A 24,334-nucleotide genomic window follows, 5' to 3' on the forward strand; every position below is an offset into this window, starting at 1 on the left:
ACATTAGCATCTAAACTTTTTTGCAGGGGCGCCTGGGTGGCTCAGTCGTTAGGCGTCTGCCTTCGGCTCGGGTCATGATGCCAGGGTCCTGGGATCAAGCCCCACATCGGGCTCCCTGCTCCGTGGGAAGCCTGCTTCTCCCTCTCCCACTCCCCCTGCTTGTGTTCCCTCTCTTACTGTCTCTCTCTGTCAAATAAATAAATAAAATCTTATAAAAAAAAAGCTTTTTTGCAAATGGGTCAGAAATGAACAGTTCCTTTGGTTTTGTATCATGACATACAAACCTTATGTTCTCATTTTTTCCAGCTTTCAAAGTTAGATTATCATAAATGTATTATTCAGAAATTCCTTATGCCATGTCATAACCTGAGGTAGGGAATTTAAGAGGAAGAGATTTGGGACACTGTGCTAGGGGACTTTTCATTTGTCATTTCATTTATTCCTAAGTGCAGGTAGTGTTGCCCCTAACCTACAGTTGAGGAACTGAGCCCAGAGAAGTTAAGTCCTTTGCCTAGGATGGCACTGCTAGTAAGAGGCAGAGCTGTGTGTCAGCCCCAGTCAGGCTAAGGTCCAAATTGTATATTTTTGTATGATAGTATTTTTCATTGGGAGTGTGGTGACTTTGCAGTCAGATTTATTTGAAAATATCCGGTAGTGATAGGCAGGCCTCTCTGGTCCTGGCCACTCGTTTGTGGCTAAAATGGCTGTATATAGGTAAGATGACTCAACTGCTTCAGGGTTATGAGTGCCTGTGTGAGAAAGGGGTTATCAGAGATCACTAATGTGGTCCAAAACCATGACCTAGAAGTCAGTGTATCCTGTTCAAGTATTTGCCACTTACCAGGCAGACAAACTGTAAAAGATAGGTGGTGGGGCGTCTGGGAGACAGGACTTAGAGCACAAGTTTATCATATGGGGTTCTTCATCTGGCACAGAGGCAACGGAAGCCACCTTCTATGAACAGGCCCTGGAAGGCTGGATTTCTCCAGGAAGGAGAATGAAACTCCTTTTCTTCCATTTGTAGGTCTAGTCACCCATGCATGTAGTCCTGTCACGAAAACATCTGAAAAAGCACGTAGAGTCCATTGTGGTCAGTAAATGTAAAAATAATTACTGTTAGTTGCAATTTGTATTAATTCTTCTTCTTCAACCTTGAGATAATAGTCTGGGGGTAGGTCTATTTTTAGAGTCTGCGTTTCGCTGGGATAAATTCCATTAACCCCACCGTGCACCGAAGAACACAGAGCAGTCCGCAGTACCTTCCGGCTTCCTGAGCAGGTCCTCCATCTGTCTTCCAAGGACTCCTGTCAGTTTCTGAATTTCACATAGTCGTGGACGTCTTACGGCTTAGAGGGATGTCCAAAATAGGATAACCCAGAATTGGGGCGGGGGGGAGGGAACGTATGCAGGCATTTTTGTCAGAAGACCTATGTTATGTACAGGAAGAGTAAAAGGAACGGGCTGTTTTAAGGGCAAATAGAGTAAGTCGACTAATTTCAAGCAGGGCAAGATGTAAGGACCTGTCGTCCCAGTGCTCGTGCACGGCCAGTGGTGTTTTTTCTGGCAGAGGAAACAATACATTCCGCCACTGACGGGAAAGACGGCCCGAGTAGGGGCTTCTCCGGTTTGGTCACTTTCGCTGACAAGAAAAAAGCCTTGAAACAGATTGTCCCTGGGAAACCCTGACGTTCGCAGGCGAAAGAAGCCGGTCCCGAGAAGGGCCAGAGCTCAGGCCACAGGGCTACAGCGGGGCGACCCCCTCGCGCGCAGAAGCAAGGCGGCACCGAGCGCGAGCGGCGCCCACAGCGCTTGCCTCGCCTCGGGGCTCAGCGTTCCGCGCAGGGCGGCCGCGGCTGTCAGTCAGTGCCCTCGGCCCGCCCCTCCTGGGATTCAACCAATTGTAGCCAGGGGTCGGGGGTGAGGCGAGGTAGCGGGGCCAGGAAGCAGGGGCCAGGCAGTACGGCGCAGCGGCACCAGATCCGGGCGTCCGAATGCCGAGCGACCGGAGAGAGCGCCGCGGACAGCTGGGCCTGGCGGTGAGTGCGGGACTCCGGCCTGTGCGCAGGCGCCGGGCTGGGTACCTGCCGCTCGAGCGACCCATTGCTTGGCGCCTCGCGAGCGCCTCTAGTCTGCGAAGCCCCTTCCTCCGCACGCGCCGACTCCTGAGTCCCCGGCCTGGTGCAGAGGAGCTGCAGACTCGGGGATCACGGCTGGAGGTTCTGGAACCAGAAAGGGGAGGCTTCAGCCCTAGGCGGGGGCAGAATTGCAGCCTCCGGCTGCCGCAGCCTCGGACCTGAGTTGCCCGAGCCGCTGCGGGTCCCGGCAGGGAGAGGGCGAGGCTGATGCGAACATCTCCGCGCTCAGTTTTCTGGACTTGCTGCAAGGCGGGCAGGTGCAGCCGCTAAAGACCTCTCCCTAACCCGGTGCGGTGCACTCTGCTACGCTTCCCTCCTCAGCCCCATTCTCCGGTCTCATTGCTGCCCCGGGGCCCAGCTGCCACTTGTCTGGCGATGCTCTCACACTTTGGACTCTTCTGACATTATTGAGCTGACGCTTTGGGACATCAGATTCAGGTCGTATGGGGAGAGAAGCGTGTGACTTTGCAAGGTGTGATGTGGAAACCCTGGTCTGTCACTCAACTCCGCTTGATCAAAGGCCAGTAGGGTGGTGGTAAGTGGCATTCTCCGTCAGGATTTATACGAATTTTGTGTGTAATTGTCTGTAAAATTTTCCTTTCTTTTCATTATTTACTCTAAAGGAGAATTGCTGCCAATTTCCTAAAGATGAAGAATCACATTGCTCAATGGGCCTTCCCCTTCCTCAGTGTGGTTATCATTTGGAACATCAGGGTGTAACTTGAAGCTGGCGGGACTCCCAGACCCTGATCATTAATTGTCTGATTCCATGCAGTGGAGGCAGCAACACGCTTTCCTCCAAGGTGTTTGGGTTCTGCTTTCCTTTGACTGTACTTAGTCTCTTGTCTCCTTCACAGTCTCTGGCCTGATACAGTGCTGCTATTTGTTACTGAGATGGGAAACGAAGGAATAGATCACTGAAGCGAGGTTGGCTGTCCTTGTTACCCTGGAATCGGATTGTCCCGAGGGGGCAGTGTAAGTTACAATTCAGAGATCATTTTGGAAAGGCCATCCCTGACCCACTGATACAAATAACCCCTCTGGCCACCTCATACTAGTGGTTCCCCTGCTTGGCAGTATATTCTAATCATTTGGAGACCTTTTTTTTAAAAGCTGTTTCTTGGACCCTGCTCCCACCAGATTCCAATTCAGTTAATTGAGTCTAGTCTAAGCATTGGCATTGTTAAAAGCTTACAGGATGATATTAATATGCATGCAAGGTTAAAGAACACAGCCTATCAGTGTGCCTTATTTTTTTCTTACAGCACTTACTACTCTGTGACTTATTTAACTGATTTCTTTACTTCTCATCTGCTTTTCTCCACCCCTCCAACCCCCCATGAAAGCATGGGGTGCTGCTTTGGAAGAAGGGCAAGGGAAGGCCTGGGTGGTGAGTCAGCACTTTGGGTGTGTGAGGTGGTGATAAATGAAAGAGAAATGGGATCAGGGGAAACAAGTCCTGCAGACTTCTGCTGTGCTTCTTCTTTGTCCAAGGGTTGACCTTATTTAGTGACCCATCATTGTCATGTTTGTGGATATGTCTCCAGTTCTTTCTATAGATCCTGGCCTGTTAAGTTTCAGGTCTTACCCAGCACCCTGTGAAATATAGCTGCTGTTTGTTATTTATTTATTGAAGTATGGTTGATATGCAATATTATATTAGTTTCAGGTGTTCACCATAGTGGTTTGACATTTATATACATTATGAAATGATCACCACAATCAGTGTAGTTACTGTCTGTCACCATACAGAGTTATTACAGTATTATTCACTATGTTCCCTATGCTATGTTTGCATCCCCATAACTTATTTATTTGGTAACTGGAAGTCTGTACCTCTTAATCCTCCTCATCTATTTTGCCCCCCCCCCCCCCCCCGGCAACCATCAGTTTGTTCTCTGTGTTTATGAGTTATACAGGGGCAATTTGGAAAGTTTGATAAATAATTTTTTAGAGGGGGAGAGGCAGAGGGAGAGAGAAAGAGAGAGAGAGGAGAATCTTAAGCAGGCTCTATGCAGAGCCTGACACAGGGCTTGATCTCACAACCCTGAGATCATGACCTGAGCTGAAATCAAGAGTTGGATGCTTAACTGGCTGAATCGCCCAGGTGCCCCTGATATATAAATATTTAAGTTTGGTTATATTCCATGTAAATCTGTGATCTGTCTTCTATATAGGGGGTCCATGTATTCTGAATTAAAATTCTAGACATTTGGTCTGGCAAGTACAATTATATTTATGTGGATAGCAGTTCAGGGTTTTTAGAATGGGGACTGTCCCAGAAACTGGATGTGTGGTTATCCTGTAATACATTGTCTTTGTGAAATGGTTGTCCAAGAACTTTAGTTCCCTAGAGGAGGGGTTTGCTGCCTAATTTTCTTTTTAGTACTGAACTCAACTATCTCATTGATGTTACTGACAATTTTAATTCCCGGTGATGAAGCAATCACTCTGTAATTCTCTTATGAGATGGGTAGGATGTCAGGTACATAAGGGCAGTCTAGGGTTGTTGCAACAACATACATAAATAGCCACTGTTTTTTATTAGTAGTAAAGGAAATGTTTCTCCTCCTATGTTATACTGAAATCTATGTGCATCTCGGTATAAAATTGTACTCTTTATTTCAAATATGTTTTCCTTAATTTCAGTATCTTTAACCTGTATGTCATATGCGTATCCCTGTTGCAGCAGGAAGAATGGTATAAAAATGAGAAAACATCAACCCGTGCTTTGAATGTGGCAAGAAAAGAAGAAGCGTTGTCATGATTGCTTGAATTCAGGACTTTACACTGGAAGGAAAGTTAGAGGTAAGCTCTAATCTCTTAGTTCTAATAAGCATCTCTTCTTGGGAACTGGAAATTAAAAAAAAAAAGGTACATAACATTCAGTAATGTATTTTTATTTTCCATTGATCTAGGAAACTTTTCCTTAGAGTCATTCCCATCTAGCACTTTTGTTTTTACTCAATTCTAAGGCACTTTGAGATACCGAATGATACTGTCTTGCTGTCTTTGCAAATAACTTTCTTCTTATAATGCCTAGGTTTTATATGTAGGAAAACAGTAGAGAACAGTTAGAGATTCCTTCTTTCCCTTTGAAATTTTTCATTTTAAATTGAATTGTTTTCCTATATTTGGTTTAATGCTCTGTTTCTCCTTATGGCTCGTCTTTAATTATTACTTTTAGAAACCTGCTTTTTTCTTTTTATTTGTAATTTTTATTTCCTGGTGAAAAACTAGGACACAAAGGTAAAGATGAAGGAGAAAAAAAGCTGTGCAGAGGTAACAACTATCAACATTGTAATATATATCTTTTCAAAGAGAGGTCTAAGTCGCCTCAAGCCACATCCACTTAGATACACAAATGGGTCTCTCAAGCCTCAGTGCTCTACTTTCTCCTAGCAGGAAGTTGGGTCTTTTCTTGGCATGCCCCTCCAGTAATGATCCTTGGCCGTGAGGGGTTTCTTGCATGTTTGCATTGCTGCCTGCATCCCTCTAGTCCCCGTAGTTCTGGAGTCTGCTGCCCTTGCCTTGCTGCTGCACCCCTGACCTCGGCTGCGCTGCTACCACCTGGCTCTGAATAACACTGACCTTCTCGAAGCTGCTGCTGTTTCCGCAGTACACACACCGTGCTTACTGCTGTGCTGCTGAATCTCGGTCGAGTATCATCTTCGGTCTTCTCCCTCTCTGGGTGTGAGGGAAGCCTATGATTTTTTTTTTTTTAAGATTTTATTTAACAGAGAGAGACACAGCAAGAGAGGGAACACAAGCAGGGGGAGTGGGAGAGGGAGAAGCAGGCTTCCCGCGGAGCAGGGAGCCCGGTGCGGGGCTCGATCCCAGGACTCTGGGATCATGACCTGAGCCGAAGGCAGACGCTTAACGACTGAGCCACTCAGGTGCCCCTGGAAGCCTATGATTCTTATGGCCACCTCCTTGAGAGGGTTTCTACGGAGGAGCATTTGGGCCCTGATGACAGTTATTTCTTCTAATTCATAGCCATTCCTTCCCAGAATTTACTGGCACTTTGGGGTGAGTGGGTGCTTGGGTGTTACAGAGGGGCGGGGTTGAGGGGTCATCAAATGCTTAAGTGCAGTCTTCCACAGTGCTTGGTATCCCTGTAGAGGTGACAGCCTGTAGAGGAATAAATATTCCTATTTAATTGAGGAGAGGAACTACCTCTTGCCTAATAGGAGTGTAAGCTTTTCCGTGGGAATTTCTGGCCCTGAGTACAGTGTGTGGTACAGAGTAGGCCTCCATAATTTTTTGTTTTGTGCATAGTCGAATCAGCATATATCATGTAAGGGGGGAGGTGCTGTGAGGGAATCAAAGGAGTATGATACATTGTTATTATTAAGTTGCTTTTTCTCTGATACATGGTTTCTGTATTTTGTTTTGTTTTTAAGATTTTATTTATTTGACAGAGAGAGCATAGGCAGGGGGAGCAGCAGAGGGAGAGGGAGAAGCAGCTCCCCGCTGAGCAGGGAGCCCAATGTGGGACTCGATCCCAGGACCCTGGGATCATGACCCGAGCCGAAGGCAGACGCTTAACCGACTGAGCCACCCAGGCGCCCCCTGTTTTGTTTGTTTTGTTTTTTAAGATTTTTATTTATTTGAGAGAGAGAGCTCACAAGTGGGGGAAGGGGCAGAGGGAGAGGGACAAGCCAACTCCATGCTGAGCACAGAGCCCTACATTGGGCTCGATCTCACTATCCTGAGATCACCACCTGCGCCAAAACCAAGGAAGTGTTTGAGTACCTTCAGTTGGACGCTTAACCAGCTGAGCCACCCAGACGCCCCTGGTTTCCGTTTTTTTTTTTTTTTTTTTTTTAAATCATAATTGGTATAAGTCTACTTGGGGGCACAGGAAATACGTACAAATACAGAGGAGTGAAAACGCTGAGAAGTGAAGTGAGAAGAAAATGCTGTGGGAATTCTGAGGATGGAGAGCAAGATAGAATAGCTTAGCTCTGTCTCCTTTATGAAGCGGAGGTGAGGAGGAGTTGTCATGGTCCTTGTGGCATGGGAATGGATTAGACAGGCGGAGTGGAAGAGTGAGGGAGGAGAACAGCTTGCCAGGTCCAGTACAAAGCTGCAGGGAACTCTGGTGCAGCTGAGGTATTCAGAGATCCTCTGCGCCATAGTTGTGCACCCTTTCACCTTGACTTCTCCACCCGGCCCTCCATGGAGAGTCTAGGTAGAAACAAAATCCTAGTATTTTTTTCTGTTTACCTATACTGAAATAACAACTGGGGAAAGCATTTTGAGTTCATTCTATGGGGGAACAGGTAGGAGCGGCAGGCTGTGAAGTCCTCTGCCTCTAGCAGTTATGATGAAGGATTTGGGTCTCTTTTTAATCCTCAGGCTTAGCTTTTCTTTCCTATATCTTCAGGGCAACTGTCTTCCCTCCTGGGCCCTGTTACGCAGCTGAGGAAGCATCATCAGTTCTACATATATGGTGGGGGAGCTGGATATCCAAAGGGTGTTTCATGTCTTCTGCTGTGCAGGGGGACAGCACTCCTTGTTTCCTAGAGGAGGTCGGGATGGTTTGCACAGTCTTCCAGAACTCTGCATAAAATCACCAGGTTTCCTCTCAATGCTCATCAAATATAATTACTTCAGGAGTGTTATATAACTTGAACTATAAGGGAAGGGGAGTGATTTTATTTACTTAGACCTCTAGAAATTTAGCAGTGACTTTAATTTTCTAATTCTAAGGGTTTGAAGACATTTTTTTTTTAAAGATTTTATTTATTTATTTGAGAGAGAGAGAATGAGAGACAGCATGAGAAGGAGGAAGGTCAGAGGGAGAAGCAGACTCCCCGCTGAGCAGGGAGCCCGATGCGGGACTCGATCCCGGGACTCCAGGATCATGACCTGAGCCGAAGGCAGTCGCTTAACCAACTGAGCCACTCAGGCACCCTGAAGACATTCTTCAGAGTTAAAACCTAAAATTCACAGGACAAATATCGCTGTATTTATATGGAAGTCGGGTTGGGTTTGAGCAAATTGAATATGGAACAGATCTTACTGTGCTCTGGCTCTTTGCTTTCCCCTCATGACTTTGGGCCTTTGAGAGGGTTAAGGAAGAAGAAGTGTGGCATCTTTCCTATTACCACACACTAGGCTGTTGCAGTTGGTGATCTGTATTCTCATCTTCCCTCTTTGAAGGAGTCCTTTGAAGAAAAATGTGCCTCTTAAATCAACCCCAGCCTCTCCTCCATACAAAGAACTCTTAATGATACTAGCAGAAAAGAAACAAATTCAGCTAAAAGCTCGTCTGCAGATCAGAAGAACAAAGACATGGAGTTTTGAGGAGTGAAGGTAGCATGGCGTCGGCCATGGGTGATCAAGACACAGCCAGACAATGTGGATCAGTTTCTTCAAACTACGGCTTTTCTGCTGTCTGCTTGCAGTGCTGATGGTGGTGGTGCTGGTCATCAATGTGACTCAGGTAGAGGTGAGTACTTTGTATCCGCCTTCATAACTAGGGGAACCAAATCTAAGGATTTGGGGCTAACTAGCCTAGGAAATGCTGATCATCAGAAAACTTACCTGGTCTTAGCTCTTGTTTTCATTAATTCAGGAAGTGTTTGAGTATCTTCAGTGGTTATATGCTGTGCTGTGATGACAGACATGATTTCTTCGCTGATGGAGCTTATATTCTAAATGTGCATAGGACAAAACAATAAGTAATCATAATCATATAGTAATAATAAGTGATAATTAGAAATTGTGAAGAGTACGGTAAGGAAAGGAAAACAGACTACTCTGTAGTCACTAGAGGGATGAAGGAAGGCTTTTTCAAGGAGGGGACCTTTTAGCTGGCTGCTGGCCAAAAGCTGAAGGAGTATCTCAGAGGAGGGAGTTGATGCATCTGTCCTGAAGACTACAGAATGTACACAAGGGCAGGGACTGTGTTTTACTGAACCTTCTCAAGTGCCTGGCACTAGGAAGGAACTTAGTAGTATGCCCCTCTCCCCTGCCCTGCCACTCATAGGCCACCAAAATTTATGGAGTAATTCTGGATAAAATGATGCTGCCCTTTTACTTTTGTTGGCCTGCGGTACTTCTCAGGTTGCAGGTCCAACTTAATTATGGTTTTTCTCTTGCTTCTTGGCTTTTGCTATAGATGGAATATCTGTGTCCCCAAGCATTCTGGCCCTCTGGGAGCTCCGATTACTGTGGTCTTTCATGCTTTCAGGTTTTTCCTTCAGCCTCCGTAGTTTCATCATGCACTTGGGCCCTCCAGTACTCTGCTGAGTACTCGAGCGGGACCCTCTGCAGATCCCCTGAGTTCTCTCTCTCTGTACCTCTCCTGTCACTCTGTCCTGTGGATTCACTTTGGTCTTTTAAGACTAGGCCATATCTCTTCAACTTGACTAGTTGACCAGGCTCCACCCAGGATCCCCTCCCTATGCTGCAGCCTGGAAGCGCTTTCAGGGCTGTAAGCAAAGGATCACCCGTATTTCCCATCTTTCAGGCATCATTGTCCTTTGTTGCCTAATGTCCAGGGTCTGGAAAATCATTGTTTCATATATTTTGGCCTAATTTTTTAAAAAAAGTTGTTTCAGGTGGAAGGGTAAATCTCACTGTTTCTTTATCTTGGCTAGATGTGGAAGTCTGAGGGATTTGAATTTGAGGGGAAAGTGATAGTCGAGAAGCTGGAGAGGAGAGGATTAATGGACTAAGGAGAGGAGATAATGCGATCTAGAGCACAAAGGGAGCATAAAGCTTTATGTAAGATGAGAGACGTGGTACATTGTGGGTGTTCTTGTTATCATTTTAGTATTAATTATGGAGGAGTGGCCATGCTCCTTCCTCTGACCCAAGAAGGAAAAATATCGTGATGGTGGTTGGCAATGTAAATACGTTTGCTGCTGGAGGGTAGGACATTGAAGCATTCTTGCCTGCAGAGGAGGTAGAAGGTGGCAGGAAGGTGCCCTGCAGGAGGTTTGTGTGCAGGGGCTTGGAAGAACAGAGTTGGGAGATGGAGCTGACCCTGCAGGATGACAGAGGGGCAGTAACTTTCAAGACCATAGGTGTGCATGGCACTCACCTTCATTGGTTTTGTGAGTGTGCATGTGTGTGTGTGTTTTACCACATTAAACAGCCTGGGTATACAAATAGAAAAAAGAAACTTGTGTGGGTCCAAGTTCAGTGAGGAGGCAGGAAAAGTGAGAAAGAGAGACTTGAAAGGGTAGGCCAGAGTCCCACATCATTAGTGTTGTTACAGTCAGGAAGGAATTTGAGAAAATTCCCCTAATGATCCTATTTTAGTTCTTGAAAACTTCTGGACTGAATGCCAACTAATAGCTCTAATTATCCACACCAACACAAACTCAGCAATAAGGAGAAGGGAGATAGATGGTGGCAGTGGTAAACGATTAAGACAGTTCTGACATTGAAAATAATAAATAGGTCTTTTGGTAGAGTGCAGTAAAACATTTTCCCTGTCTAAAGAGGTCATCTTGTCCAAGATGACAATATTGCCATGATTTTTAAACTGTTCAATTTATTATTGTGATGAAAATTGATAAAGAAGCTTAGGTTGGGGGTTGGGGAGTGGGAAAGGCTCTGAAGCTTGGCAGTGTGCCATCCCTTAATCCCCTTTCCATCCTATGCTTCTGATCCTGACTATGCTTTTCTTGTGATTAGAGTATCTGAGCATTTCCTGAAAGTACAGACTCCGTTTTAATTAAAAATATCACATAGTATGAGAAGGAGGTGTATGTAGCAATATCCAGCAAAAGTTGTGGAAGGGATCATTAGTATTTCTCTGATAAGCTCTTATTGAGCATGGCCTGTTTTTTTCCCCCTTATTCATTGATATTTTAAATATATATATTTTTCTGATTATAAAAATAGTACCAGTCTGTTAGGGATTTTGGCTGCAAGTAAAATACAACTGATTCTGTCTGACTTTAATATTAAGGAATATTACTTGTTTGCCGTGGAGTCAGGAGGTCAGTTGGGCACAGTTGAGGCTCTGGTTCTCTGTAAGTCTCTTATCTCTGCCCTCCTTCCTTTGTGTTAGCTTTTATGCATGGCGTCCTCTTTCATGGTTGGATTTTAGGATGCTGTCATAGCAATAGGTGTTTGCGTCCTTGTTCATGTTCAGGTTAAGAGATAGTTTGTTCTCTCATAACTCTCTGAAGAGATTACTTGCATTTTTCCATTTGCAAGTAAAATCCAGCTGTTACCAGAGCCCTGGCAGGGTCTGGATTTGACTGCAGGCATCCACCAGAAACTTCCGGCAACCTCTTCTGGATTTTCTTAGGCGAGGATTGGGTCCCATGCCCATTCCTGAATCAGTCACTTGGGATTATCCCTTAATCAGTCAGGTCCATCCCTGAGCTGACAGGTCAGCAAACAGCAGTGCTGTTTTTCAGTAGGCAGGGAGTGAAACAGATATGGGATATAAGGTCCACTCCAGACCACCACCGACAGTAGGCAGGGAGTGAAACAGATATGGGATATAAGGTCCACTCCAGACCACCACCGACAGTGGCTCCAGGAGTGACCATTGGTGTTTCCTCTTGGCTTTGAATCTAAAAAGGTGGCACACCCTGGAGTTGCCCTTATCACTGGTCTAGAACAGAGTTGTCCCTTAGGAAAATTTAAGCAAATTGATCTTTTTGCATTCTTTTTCATTTGTGAATAAAATTCATGTGGCTTAGCACCAAGTATCTAGTAATTCTTGGATTGGGCTGTGTAGGTCAATTGGCTGGGTTTTTTTTTTTTTTTTTTAATTCCACTGTAATGAACAGACTGTGTAATATTAATTTCAGGTGAACAATACAGTGATTCACCAATTCTATATATTATTCAGTGCTCATCCCAATATGTGTACTCTTAATCCCCTTCACCTATTTCATCCATCCCCCTACCAACTAACTCCCTTCTGGTAAACACCAGTTTGTCCTCTATGTTTAAAAGTCTGTTTTTTTGGTTTGTCTTTTTCTTTCTTTATTTGTTTTGTTTGTTAAATTTCACATATGAGTGAAATCGTATGGTATTATGTCTTTCTCTTACTTATTTCACTTAGCATTCTATAGGTCCATCCCTGTTGTTGCAAATGGCAAGATTTCATTTTTTTTAGGCTGAATGATATTCCATTGTTTATATGTACCACATGTTTGTCCATTCATTCATCTATGGATGGATACTTGGGTTGCTTCCATATCTTGGCTATTGTAAATAACGCTGCAGTAAATGGAGGGGGGCATATATCTTTTTGAATTAGCATTTTCATTTTCTTTGGGTAAATACCCATTAATGTAGTTACTGGATCATATGGTAATTCTATTTTTAACTTTTTGAGGAAACCTCCATACTCTCTTCCACAGTGGCTGCACCAGTTTGCATTCCCACCAACAGTGCACAAGGGTTCCTTTTTTCTCCACATCCTTGCTATCAGTTATTGTTTCTTATGTTGTTGGTTTTAGCCATTCTAACAGGTTTGAGGAGATAGCTCATCGTGGTTTTGATTTGCATTTCCTTGATGATGAGTGACATTGAACATCTTTTCATGTGTCTGCTGGCCATCTGGATGTCTTTGGAGAAATGTCTGTTCATGTCTTCTGCCCATTTTTAATTGGATTATTTCGTTTTTTTGGTGTTGAGTTGTGTAAGTTCTTTATATATTTTGGATTGTAACCCTTTATTGGCTATGTCATTTGCAAATATCTTCTCCCATTCCGTAGGTTGTCTTTTTGTTTTGTTGATTGTTTCCTTTGCTATGCTGAAGCTTTTTATTTTGATGTAGTACTAATAGTTTATTTTTGCTTTTGTTTCCCTTGCCTTAGGAAATATATCTAGAAGAATGTTGGTGTGGCCAATGTCAGAGAAATTACTCCCTGTGCTTTCTTCTAGGATTTTTATGGCTTCAGGTCTCCTATTTAGGTCTTTAATCGATTTTGAGTTTATTTTTGTGTATGATGTAAGAAAGTGGTCCATTTTAATTCTTTTGCATGTAACTGTCCAGTTTTCCCAACACCATTTGTTGAAGAGTCTTTTTCCCATTGCATATTCTTGCCTCCTTTGTCAAAGATTAATTGACCAAATAATCATGGGTTTATTTCTGGGCTCTCTATTCTGTTCTGTTGATCTATATGTCATTTTTGTGCTAGTACCGTACTGTTTTGATTACTACAGTTTGTAGTATATCTTGAAGTCTGGGATTTTGATATCTCCAGTTTTTTTTTTATTCATTTATTTGACAGAGAGGCTAAAGAGAGCACGAACAGGGGGGCAGAGGGAGAGGGAGAAGCAGACACCCTGCTGATCAGGGAGCCCAACGTCGCAGGGCTCAATCCCAGGACCCAGGGATCATGACCTGAGCCAAAGGCAGACACCTAACTGACTGAGCCACTCAGGGGCCCTGTGATATCTCCAGTTTTATTCTTCTTTTTCAAGATTGCTTTGGCTATTCAGGGTCTTTTATGGTTCCATACAAATTATAGGATTATTTGTTCTAGTTCTGTGAAAAATGCTATTGGTATTTTGATAGTGATTACATTAAATTTGTGGATTGCTTTGGGTAGTATGGACATTTTAAAAATATTTGTTCTCCCAATCCGTGAGCATGGAATACGTTTCCATGTGTTTGTGTCATCTTCAATTTCTTTCATCGTGTTTTGTAGTTTTCAGAGTACAGGTCTTTCACCTCCTTGGTTAAGTTTATTCCTAAGTATTTTATTATTTTTGTTGCAATTGTAAATGGGATTGTTTCCTTAATTTCTCTTTCTGCTGCTTCATTGTTAGTGTATAGAAATGCAAAGGATTTCTGTATATTGATTTTGTATCCTGAGATTGGTTGGTCTTGAATAGCTGTGGATGGCTACTCAAGGAACAAGAGTAAAAGTAGAAGAGGAAGAGAAGAAAAGGGTAGGAAGGAGAAAGGGGGTATATTGTGAGCATGCATGGTTTGGTCCTTAGTGGTTTGTCATATTCTTACAACAACTAAAAAAGAGAGGGAGGATGGAATATTTCCTAATAGGTAATCAGTAGAAAAGGGAGAATTTTCTTTTCCTTCCTTTCATTGAGATACAATTGACATATAACATTTTAGGTTTAAGGTGTGCAACGTGTTGATTTGATATTTGTATATTGTGATATGATTATCACCATAGGATTTTACAATATCAGATCTTATAATGTAGTCTTTAATCCATTTTGAGTGGTGTAAGAAATGGGTTTAGTCATTTGTCTGCTTGTTGTCCAGTTTTTCTAACACCATTCGCTGAAGAGACTGTGCTTTCCGCATTGAGTATTTGTGGCTCCCCTGTTGTATATTAGTTGATCCTAGGGGTGCCTGGCTGGCTCACTTGGTAGAGCATGTGACTCTTGATCTTGGGGTCATGAGTTTGAGCCCCACATTGGGCATAGAGATTACTTAAAAAAAAATTAGTTGATTGTATATGTGGGGCTTTATTTTGGGGTCTTAATTCTATTCTGTATTTATGCCAGTACCATACTGTTTTGATTACTATAGCTTTGTAGTGTAGTTTGAAATCAGGAAGTATGATACCTTCAGCTTTGTTCTTGTTTCTTTGGATTGCTCTGGTTTTTTGGGGTCTTTTATGTTTGATACAAATTTTGTTTTTTCTATTATTAAAAATGCCATTGGAATTTTGATAGGGATTGCTTTATAAAGGTCTGTTTGGTCCATTTTATCTAATGTATGATATGGTTCAAATCCAATGTTTACTTGTTGATTTTCTGTCTGGATGATCTGTTCATTGATGACAGTGCAGTTTTGAAGTCCCTACTATTTTTTTTTTTTTTAAGATTTTATTTATTCATTTGGGGGAGAGAGAGAGAGCTTGAGAGAGAGAGAGAGAGCATGAGCAGAGGTGGAGGGGCAGGGAGAGAAGCAGACTCCCCGCTGAGCAGGGAACCCAATGCGGGACTCGATTCCTGGACCCTGGGACCATGACCTGAGCTGAAGGCAGACACTTAACTGACTGAGCCACCCAGGTGCCCTCCCCTACTATTCTTTTATTGTTGTCTATTTTTCTCTTCAGTTCTGTTAGTATTTAATTAATATATATATTAATATATTTTGGTGTTCTGTTGTTGGGTTGGTATATGTTTATGATTGTTATATCCTCTTGATGAATTGGCCTCTTTATCATTCTGTAATGACCTTTTTTTGTCTCTTGTTACTGTTCTTAGTTGAAAGTTTATTTTGTCTCATATAAGTATAGCCACCCCCTCTTTCTTTTGGTTTCTACTTGTATGAGATATCATTTGTCATCTCTTTGCTTTCAGCCTATGTGTATCCTTAAATCTGAAGTATCTTGTAGGCTACCTATAGTTGGGTCCTTTTTTTTTTTTTTTTTTTAATCCATTCAGCTACTGTTTGCCTTTTGCTTGGTGAATTTAATCCATTTACATGTAGAGTATTTATTGATATATAAGGACTTACTAATGCCATCAACCCTGGGGGGGGTTTCCTTTTTTTTAATTTTAAGTTCAATTAATTAACAGTATAGTGTATTATTAGTTTTAGAGGTAGAGTTCAGTGATTCATCAGTTGCATACAACACCCAGTGCTCATTCCATCACGTGCCCTCCTTCATGCCCACCACCTAGTCACCCCATCCCCCCCACCTCCCCTCCAGCAAGCCTCAGTTTCTTTCCTATGCTTAAGAAGTCTCTTATGGTTTTTCTCCCTCTCTGGTTTCATCTTGTTTTATTCTTCCCAGGTTTTTTTTTTTTTTTTTTTTTACTAACCAGAATCATGCTGTATGTATTGTCCATGTGCTTTTTGGAGATGTTCTCAGCCTAGCACACTCCTTTTATCCATTCTATATGCCACAGAAATAGATGTTTGGGTTGCTTCATTCTGCTGTTATAATTATTCCCACTTTTGTGCACAAACTTGGGCACAGGGGCTGAAATTTGAGGGGAACAGTGTCAATTTGAGCCCTTGGCAATCTGAGGTGAAGGCATGTTGACTTGGCATTTAGCAGGTGGCAGGCCGTGCACGCTGACTCGGGCAGGAGGGCGGGTGGACCATGAATTTGGGACCCACAGGCCGATGGCATTGTGTGTGACAGGGACGTGGCTGGTTTTGCTCTTAATTTTTGTTTTTCTGGGAAACTTGATCTCTCCCTCTATTCTAAATGAAAGCCTTGCTGGATAGAGTATTCTTGGCTGTAGATTTTTTCCTTTTAGCAGTTGGAATTTATCATGCTGTTTCCTTCTGGCCTGTAGAGTTTCTGCTGAAAAACCCACTGATAGCCATATGGGGTTTCCCTTGTATGTACCTGCTTTCCTTTCTCTTGCTGCTTTTAAAATTCTCTCTTTATCACTGCTTTTGGCCATCTTATTTACTTTGTGTCTTGGCACAGACCTCTTTGGGTAGGTTGTGTTGGGGGCTCTCTGTGCCTCCTGGATCTGGATTTCTCTTTCCTTCCCCAGATTCAGGAAGTTTTCAGCTATTATTTCTTCAGACAAATCTTCTGCGCCCTTTCCTTGCTCTTCTCCTTCTGGGATCCCTATCATGCGACTGTTATGCCTGACAGTGTTGCTGAGTTCCCTGGGTCTATTTTCATTTTGCATATTTTTCCCCCCTGTCATCTGCTCGGCTTGATTGCTTTCCATGACTCTGTCCCCCAGGTGGCTGATCCTTTCTTCTACTTCCTCTTGCTTGCTATTTATTCCAGATGCTCTATTTTTATTTCCATTTAGTGAGTCCAATAGCTCTAATTGGTTCTTTTTTACGTCTTCTAGCTCTTGGTGGAGGGTCTCATGGAGGTCCTGCAGTCCTTCCTCAATTCTAGTGAGCATCTTTATGAGCGTTACTTTAAATTCGCTATCAGACATATTCTTATCTCCATTTCGCTTAGGTCTCCTACTCTGATTTTGTCCTGTTCTTTGATTTGGGACATATTCCTCTGTCTCCTCATTCTGTCTCTTGCGTTGTCTGTTTCTCTGTGTTAGGAAAGTCAGCTCCGTCTCCTGCACTTGAAAGTAGTGGCTTTATGAAGAGGTCCTGCAGTGCAATGTCTGTTCCCCAGAACCTGGTGCTTCAGGGGGTGTCTCCTATGTGTGTTGCCCCAGGGGTGTCCTCCCGTTGTGGCTGGGATGTGTTTGCCTTCAGTCCTGTTGTCTGCGATGGCTCCCTGCCTGTTGTGGGCAGAGTCTGGTGCCCATGGTGTTAGTGGGCTGCTCTGGGGCTGCCTTGGGCTGGAGTTGAGTCAGACCAGGCGTTTGCCAGAGATGCAGTAGCACCAAACTGCAGGCCCTGTCCCTGTGTCGTCCCCGGAGAAGCTTCTGTTTGTGGGTGGGGCCTGCAGTCAGATCAGCTGCCTGCCCTCAGCCCACTGCTGGGGTCACAGTCAGACGGGTGTGTGCTTATCTTCCCCTCTCCCTGGGGCAGGACTCACTTTGGAGTGGTGCTGACCCTTGTCTGGGCCGCGCACACACTGCCAGGCTTGTGGCACTGCTTTGACGGGATCTTGCCAAGAGTGATCGGAGGGGATGGATCTGCTTCGCTGTGGCCCTTGTCTGTGCCGGGCTGTGGAGAGTCTGTTCTGCCAGTTTTCGGGCTGCTTTCTGGGTTATTTATGCTGACGTGGGTGCTCTCTAGGCGGCCACGCGACAAGAGAGGACTTACTAATGCCACCTTATTAATTGCTTTCTGATTGTTTTGTATTTTCATAGTTTCTTTTCCCCTCTGTTTGTGCCTTCTTTTGTAAATTGGTGTTTTTCCATGGTGATGTGCTCTATTTTTCCTTTTTTTCTCTTGTGAATCTGTTCTGTTTTTGCATTGTGGTTTCCATGGGACTTATATAAAATATCTCATAGATAAAGCAGTCCATTTTAACCCTATAACAACTTAACTTCAGTAGCATACAAAGCTCCACCTTTTTACTCTCTCCCTTTTTTATATGTGTGTATGTGTATATATATATGTGTGTATATATATATTTTAAGGTTTTATTTACTCATGAGAGAAAGAGAGAGAGAGAGGCAGAGGCAGAGGGAGAAGCAGCCTTAGCGGAGCAGGGAGCCCAATGCGGGACTTGATCCCAGGACCCTGGGATCATGACCTGAGGTGAAGGCAGACGTTTAACCTACTGAGTCACCCAGGTACCTTATATATAAAACAAAATTTGTATCAAACCATAAAAGACCCCAAAAAACCAGAGCAATCCTAAGAAACAAGAACAAAGCTGAAGGTATCATACTTCCTGATTTCAAACCACACTACAAAGTGTATGTGTGTGTGTGTATATGTATATATATATATATATATACTTTTAAACATTTTATTTATTTATTTGACACAGAGAGAGAGAACACAAGCAGGAGGAGTGGCAGGCAGAGAGGGAGGGAGAAGCAGGCTCCCACAGAGCAGGGAGCCTGACATGGGCTCGATCCCAGAATCCTGGGATAATGACCCAAGTCAAAGGCAAATGCCCAACTGATGAGCCACCCAGGAGCCCCTTTCCCTTTTATATATTTGATGTCACAATTGACCTCTTTTTATACTGTGTATTCATTAAATTATAGTAGCTATAGTTACTTTTAATGCTTTTCCATTTAACTTTTATGCTGTAGTTAGGTGGGTTTTTTTTTTAAGATTTTATTTATTTATTTGTCAGAGAGAGAGAGAGCACAAGCAGGGGGAGCAGCAGGGAGAAGCAGGCTCCCTGCTGAGCAGGGAGCCTGATGTGGGACTCGATCCCAGGACCCTGGGATCATGACCTGAGCTGAAGGCAGATGCCTAACTGACTGAGTCACCCAGGCACCCTGTAGTTAGGTGGTTAATACACTATTCTATTATAGAATTATAGTTTTCTAAATCTGACTGTGTATTTCTCTTTACTGTTGTGTGGTATACTTTCATATGTTCTCATGTCACCAATCAGTGTCTTCATTTCAGCTTGAACGACTCTTTTCTGCATTCTTGCAAGGCAGATGTAGTGGTGATGCACTTTCTCAGCTTTTGTTTGTCTGAGACAAACAATTTCACCTTCATATCTGAAAGCTAACTTTGCCAGATGCAGTATTTTTGGCCCACACCTATTTTCTTTCACCACTTTGAATGTGTCATTCCACTTGTCCTGGCCCAAGGAGTTTCTGCTGAGAAACCTGCTGATAGCCAAATGGGTGTTCCTTTCAGATTACAGTCTTTTTTTCTGGCTGCTTTTAGGATTCGCTGTGCTTTGTTTTTTTTTTTTTTTTTTTTTTTTAAATTTTATTATGTTATGTTAATCACCATACATCACATCATTAGTTTTTGATGTAGTGTTTCATGATTCATTGTTTGCATATAACACCCAGTGCTCCATGCAGAACGTGCCCTCTTTAATACCCATCACCAGGCTAACCCATCCCCCCATCCCCCTCCCCTCTAGAACCCTCAGTTAGTTTGTCTCCGTGTTTGTTTTTGACAGTGTCATTATATTGTGTCTTGGACAAAGTCTTTTTGCATTGAGATGATTGGATGATCTATTAGCTTTGTGAACTGTGAAAAAAACACAGGTCATCCAATTATATCCCCAGGTTTAGAAAGTTGGCAGCTGTTTCTAATATTTGTATGTTTAATGTCATCCCATAGATCACGTGCTTTCTGTGTTCTTTTTCATTCTTTTTTCTTCGTTCATTTCTGATTGGGTTATTTCAAAGTTGCTGTTTTCCAGCTCACTTATTATGTCTTCCATTTGATCTACTCTACTGTAGATGCTCTCTATGGCATTTTTCATTGCATTCATTGCATTTGTTTGCTTCTTTTTTATGATTTCTCTCACTTTGTAGATTTCTCATTTTGTTGAATTGTCTGTGTTTTCTTTGTTGAGTTTCCTTAACCAGCTATTTTGAATTATTTATCAGATAGCTTGTTAAATTCTGTGCCTTTGAGTTAGGTTATTGGAAATTATTGTTATCTTTTGGTGATGATGTATTTCCTTGATTTTTCATGTTTTTCTAGATTTTCGTTGCTGCTTTTGCCTTTAAGGTAGCAGATACTTCCTCAAATCTATACTAGTTACCTTCAGATGGGTTAAACTGTTTGTTGGTCCTATAGTATCTGGAGTTTTCTCCTCCTTATGTGGATACATCTTCTCCACATTTTTGCTGCTTCATGTGACACAATTCTTAAGCTCTTATCTCTTCCTTGAGTCTTACAAACCACCAGGCTAGTTGCTGTTAACTTCTTTTGTTTTCTAGAAAGTGGCACTGTAACTCAAGTTTCTGGTTTCTTCTTTGCTTATAGATATTAGTCTCTTTTTCTGATAGCACTTATTTATCAGACTTACATTTGCCACCTCACTTGGAAGTGTATGTGAGGAGCTGATTGCAGAGTTGGGCAAGGTGTGAGTTTAGCACTCAGGGTGTTGGGGTGCTTGTGGGCTTGGTGGGGAGATTGTCAGGTGGGGTTCTCCCATAGGCTTATGGATCAACTTCCTGCTGAAGTTCTGAGCGCAGTTAGCAGATACTGCATCCCTTCAATGCCCTTTGATATTCTCATTTGCTTTTTCCTGATCTCCTCCCTCCCACCAGTCATGGAGGTCCAGCTTTAGTACTCTGGGTGCTGCTGGAGAGAAATGGGTTTCTCCACCAGCATCTGACTCAGCAGGGATAGCTGAGCATTAACTCACCACTCTCCTTTTCCCTCTTGGGAGAGGATGCTGCCATATAGTTCAGCCACACTGTGTTGTGTTGGGGGAGGGACAGCACTGGCAGAGTTCCTGTTAACCGCTCCACTCTGTCACCAGTGGCACGCTGGAATCTCCTCTAGGGAAGGCTGGATTTCCACAAATTCTTTTTCATTCACTGGGATTTGCCCAGGTCAGCACTCTTCAGGTTTTCCCCAACTGTGGCCATAAGGGGTTAGGGCAGGTTCACTGGCTGTTCCGCAGCCTGTGCTGAGTCTGTCTGCCTATTACCTGATGCACGTGTGGGTGAGACGTCTAGGTCCCCTGGCATATGGTGCTGTTTCCCACAACTCCCATAAAGGCACTTTTGTTTGTGGTTGGGTGCCTGATTAGTTGTTGAGTGCCTGATTAGTTGTTGAAAGAGGGACAAAAAAGGAGGAATGGTTTAGGCTGTTACATGCTGATGTCAATTCTGCTAAGAGGAAATTTTCAGTCATTTTTGTTTCCTCTATTTTTTTTTTTTTTTTAAAGATTTTATTTATTTGAGAGTGAGAGAGGGAACATGAACAGGGTGAGGGGCAGAAGGAGAAGCAGACTCCCCGCTGAGCAGGGAGCCTGACTGGGGGCTCGATCCCGGAACTCCAGGATCATGACCTGAGCCAAAGGCAGACTGAGCCACCCAGGTGCCCCCCGCTTACCTCTTTAAATTAACAAATAATACCATGTTCTCCTTTAAAATGAAGGCTCCTAATGAAATCCTTTCCACTGAAAATATCTGTAAGTGTAAAATGAAAGGGAAAAAAACACAGATTCTAAGATCATTAAAAATTCTTTATGTATTTTGGGGTTATTTTTACCTTGTGTGGAATTATTTTTACCTGTATAAGATTTTGAATGTTTTGGCATAGGTGGGGAGCTTGAGGCATTTGTTTAAGTGGTTTGTAACAGGTAATACTAGCTATTGAGGAGAATAATTTTTGGCTTTGCTTTGTTGTTATTGGTTTTTCTCCCCCTTGCAGTTTAACTCATTATATAATGTTGATCACTTTCCTGGGTTAAGTACTAAAAAGGTTCTGCACACAATTTCCAGTGTGTATGTGAGGGATTTTTCTACACCACAAGGCAATTCGTGGACGTCAGCAGGGTATTCTACAATTCAACTCAATTCTGACACTATCTACCTGGAAATTGCATTGTATCCCATTTATTAGGGCTCAGTTCTACAAGACTGTCTTTCCCTCCTCCTCCACCACACACACACTATAGATGTCATTTGTAAATTTGGGTTGTCACCTGAGCTTCTTACCAACTGGGTATAGATTGGAGTTTCCAGTGACCCCCACCTTGGGTTTAATTAATTTGTTAGGGTGGTTCAATAGAACTCAGAGACACATTTTACTTACTAGATTACTGGTTTATTATAAAAGGATATAACTCAAGAACAACCAGATGGAAGAGATGCATAGGGCAAGGTATGTGGCAAGGGAATGGAACTTCTATGCTCTCTGTGTGTGCCACTGTCTCTGAATCTTCATGTGTTCACCATCCTGGAAGTTCTCCAGAGCTCATCCTATTGGATTTTTATGGAGGTTTCATTCCACAGGTGTGATTGATTAAGTCATTAGCCGTTGGCAGTTGATTCTACTTCCAGCCACTCTCCCCTTCCCAGAGGTGAGGGGGTGGGACTGAAAGGTTTAATCCTCTAGTCATGGTTGGTTCCCCTGGCAACCAGCCCCCATCCTTAGGTGCTTTCCAAAAGTCACCTCATTAACATCAACCCAGTTGTGGTGGAAAGGGGTTTGTTTTGAATAAGACACCTATTTCACCTTTATAGCTCTGAAGTGTTTTCAGGAACTGAAGACAAAAAACCAATTTTATAACAATAAAACCCCACATAGATCAGTGAAACAGCATAAAGAGCCCAGAAATATATCCATGCCTTTTGGGTCAATTAATCTATGACAAAAGAGGCAAGAATATACAATGGAAAAAAGTCTCTTCAATAAATGGTGCTGGGAAAACTGGATAGGCTACATGCAAAAGAGTGAAACTGGACCACTATTTTATTTATTTATTTATTTATTTATTTATTTTTTAAAGATTTTATTTATTTATTTGAGACAGAATGAGAGAGAGAGAGAGCACATGAGAGGGGGGAGGGTCAGAGGGAGAAGCAGACTCCCTGCAGAGCAGGGAGCCCGATGCGGGACTCGATCCAGGGACTCCAGGATCATGACCTGAGCTGAAGGCAGTCGCTTAACCAACTGAGCCACCCAGGCGCCCTGGACCACTATTTTAAACCATACACAAAAATAAACTCAAAATGGATTGAAGACTTAAATGTGAGACCTGAAACTATAAAATTGCTAAAAGAAAACCTAGTAATCTCTTGGACATTGACCTTAACAGCATATTTATGCATATATCTCCTAAAGCAAGGGAAGCAAAAGTAAACTATTGGGACTACACCAAAATAAAAATTTTTAGCACAACAAAGGACCATCAACAAAACAAAAATGTATTCTACTGAATGAGAGAAGATATTTGCAAATGATATATCTGATAATGGGTTCATAGCTAAAATATATCAAAAAACAATGCCCAAAAAACCAATCCAATTAAAAAATGGAGAGAAGACCTGAGTAGACATTTTTCCAAAGAAGACATACAGATGGCCAGCAGACACATCAAGAGATACTCAGCATCACTATTCATCAGGGAAATGCACGTCAAAACCACAATAAGATACCACCTCACACCATTTGGAATGGCTAGTATCAAAAAGACAAGAAATAACAAGTATTGGCAAAGATGTAGAGAAAAGGGACTTCTTGTGCACTGTTGGTGGGAATGTAAATTGGTGCAGCCACTGTAGAAAACAGTATGGAGGTTTCCTCAAAAAATTAAAAATGGAAATACCATATGATCCAGTAATTCCACTACTGGGTATTTACCCAAAGAAAATGAAAACAGTAATTCAAAAAGATATCGGCACCCCTATGTTAATTGCAGCATTATTTACAAAAGCCAAGATGTGGAAGCAACCCACGTGTCTATTGATGGATGAATGAATAAAGATGTGGTATATATACACAGTGGACTATTACTTAGCCATAAAAAAGAATGAAGTCTTATCATTTGCCACAACATAGATAGAGCTAGAAGGTATTATGCTAGGTGAAATAAGTCAGACAGAGAAAGACAGATACCATATGACTTCACTTATATGTGGAATTTATAATCAAAAGAAATGAATGAACAAACAAAAAGACTCTTAAATACAGAGAACAAACTGGTGGTTGCCAGAGGGGAGGTGGGGGTTGGAAAATGGGCAAAAGAGATGAAGGGGATTAAGAGGTACAAACTTCCAGTTATAAAATATGTATGTCAGAGAGACAATAAGTATAGCATAGGGAATATAGTCAATAATATTATAATAATGTAGGATGACAGATGGTAAGTATATTACCATGGTAAGCATTGAATAATATACAGAATTGTTAAATCAATATGTTGTATACCTGAAACTACTATAACACTACATGTCAATTATGCTTCAGTAATAAAAAAAAAAAGATAAAACAGGTG

At 42.6% G+C, this 24,334-nt stretch overlaps 1 protein-coding gene across 5 annotated transcripts in view; it reads left to right on the forward strand.

Moving 5' to 3' along the window:
• Positions 1–1,915: 1,915 nt before the first annotated feature.
• The window catches only part of NXPE3 (neurexophilin and PC-esterase domain family member 3), a 52,310-nt gene continuing 29,891 nt past the window's right edge, over positions 1,916–24,334 (forward strand). Inside the window, exons 1-4 of one of the 5 annotated variants that reach the window (XM_045902801.3) lie at positions 1,916–2,036; positions 2,993–3,110; positions 4,825–4,943; positions 8,304–8,592. In XM_045902801.3, coding sequence (XP_045758757.1) covers positions 8,500–8,592 — 93 coding nt within the window. In that variant the 5' untranslated portion in view covers positions 1,916–2,036; positions 2,993–3,110; positions 4,825–4,943; positions 8,304–8,499. Of the gene's footprint in view, positions 2,671–2,992; positions 3,111–4,824; positions 4,944–8,303; positions 8,593–24,334 lie in introns of all 5 variants that reach the window. The other 4 variants (XM_045902802.3, XM_045902798.3, XM_045902799.3 and 1 more) reach the window with 4 other exon arrangements.

The sequence above is a fragment of the Mirounga angustirostris genome, unplaced genomic scaffold, assembly GCF_029215605.1.
Source record: "Mirounga angustirostris isolate CCGP_5_RB_7025 unplaced genomic scaffold, mMirAng1.0.hap1 SCAF_1, whole genome shotgun sequence".
Classification (NCBI taxonomy): domain Eukaryota; kingdom Metazoa; phylum Chordata; class Mammalia; order Carnivora; family Phocidae; genus Mirounga; species Mirounga angustirostris.